At 39.6% G+C, this 1,105-nt stretch overlaps 1 protein-coding gene across 1 annotated transcript; it reads right to left on the reverse strand.

The window, feature by feature from the left end:
* Positions 1–64: 64 nt before the first annotated feature.
* On the reverse strand, positions 65–1,075 carry LOC107682747 (8-oxo-dGDP phosphatase NUDT18-like). Its single transcript, XM_016478899.1, has 2 exons — positions 760–1,075; positions 65–415 (listed from the first exon to the last, which is right to left on the reverse strand). Exons 1-2 carry the CDS (start codon positions 919–921, stop codon positions 197–199), a joined length of 381 nt encoding a protein of 126 aa, XP_016334385.1. The 5' UTR covers positions 922–1,075; the 3' UTR covers positions 65–196.
* Between the last annotated feature and the right edge of the window lie 30 nt (positions 1,076–1,105).

Raw genomic sequence — 1,105 nt, forward strand, 5'->3', positions numbered from 1 at the left:
TAGCTTTTGTGCCTACGTACACTTTTAGGATGAAATCTACGGACACTTTCTGAGACACTGAATCAATGCCACACTTCACTCCGAAACCAGTAGCATATAATTAAATCACAGTCTGGGATATTTAACAGTCGCACTGTGATATTGCAATACTATTTTTTTTTTAAATATAATTTTGCCCTATAGTCAGTCACTCATTCTAACCTTTTTCCTCTGCAAGGAAGATGAAGCGAACCCACTTTGGTCCTTGTTCTTGAACCATCAGCAGTGTGATTGGCTGGCAGTCTATTCCCGCCTCCTCCTTCACCTCCCTCTGCAGCGCCTCTACAATGCTTTCACGCTCCTCCATACGACCCGCAGGGAGATACCATCTGCCATAACACTCCATCTTTGCCTCCTGAACCATTAACACCTCATCCTGTATGAACACAAACCAACACACACTAGAAAAGTTAATATTAATCACTGGGAGTGAAACATTGAGAAATATTTATCACAGATGAAGTATCTGAATACGTTGATGATTTAAATTGAAATATTTTGTGAGGTGTAAAATAAAACCACTTTGACTCTGTTGCCTTTAACTTTGTACCTTGCTACCAAACTATTTTCTGCAAGTGAAAAGAGAGCACTGTCATGCTCCCAGTGAAACTGTACAGCTCATTGGTGGAACTCATTAAGATACATTTGGCTGAGGGCTGTCTGTAATAAATGTACACTGGACAGACTCTTAAAGACATGCAAGAATGACACCATCTTTACCTTTGAGTTGAAGATAACTCCGCTGACAATGTAACACACGCTTTTCCTCAGTGTGACAGGCTTCACTTGTTCAGGGACTGAATCAAACTCTCTCACCTCGAGTCCCTCACCCTTCAAAATCGTCTCTAAGTTTTCCTCCAATATCTGTGCCGTTGAGTCCATGCTGGAGTTGCCTTGATTCCACTATACAGCATAATGAATATGATTATCAAATTATGGCTGTTTCAGATACAGTGATTGACTACAGGGGCAGCATTTTAGGCATCACACTTAAAAACCAAACCGTCACTGAAAAACCTTGGGGAAAAAAAATAAATGTATAACATTATTTATATATATATATATA

Source organism: Sinocyclocheilus anshuiensis, unplaced genomic scaffold, assembly GCF_001515605.1.
Source record: "Sinocyclocheilus anshuiensis isolate Anshui unplaced genomic scaffold, SAMN03320099.WGS_v1.1 C32549567, whole genome shotgun sequence".
NCBI classification, from domain to species: domain Eukaryota; kingdom Metazoa; phylum Chordata; class Actinopteri; order Cypriniformes; family Cyprinidae; genus Sinocyclocheilus; species Sinocyclocheilus anshuiensis.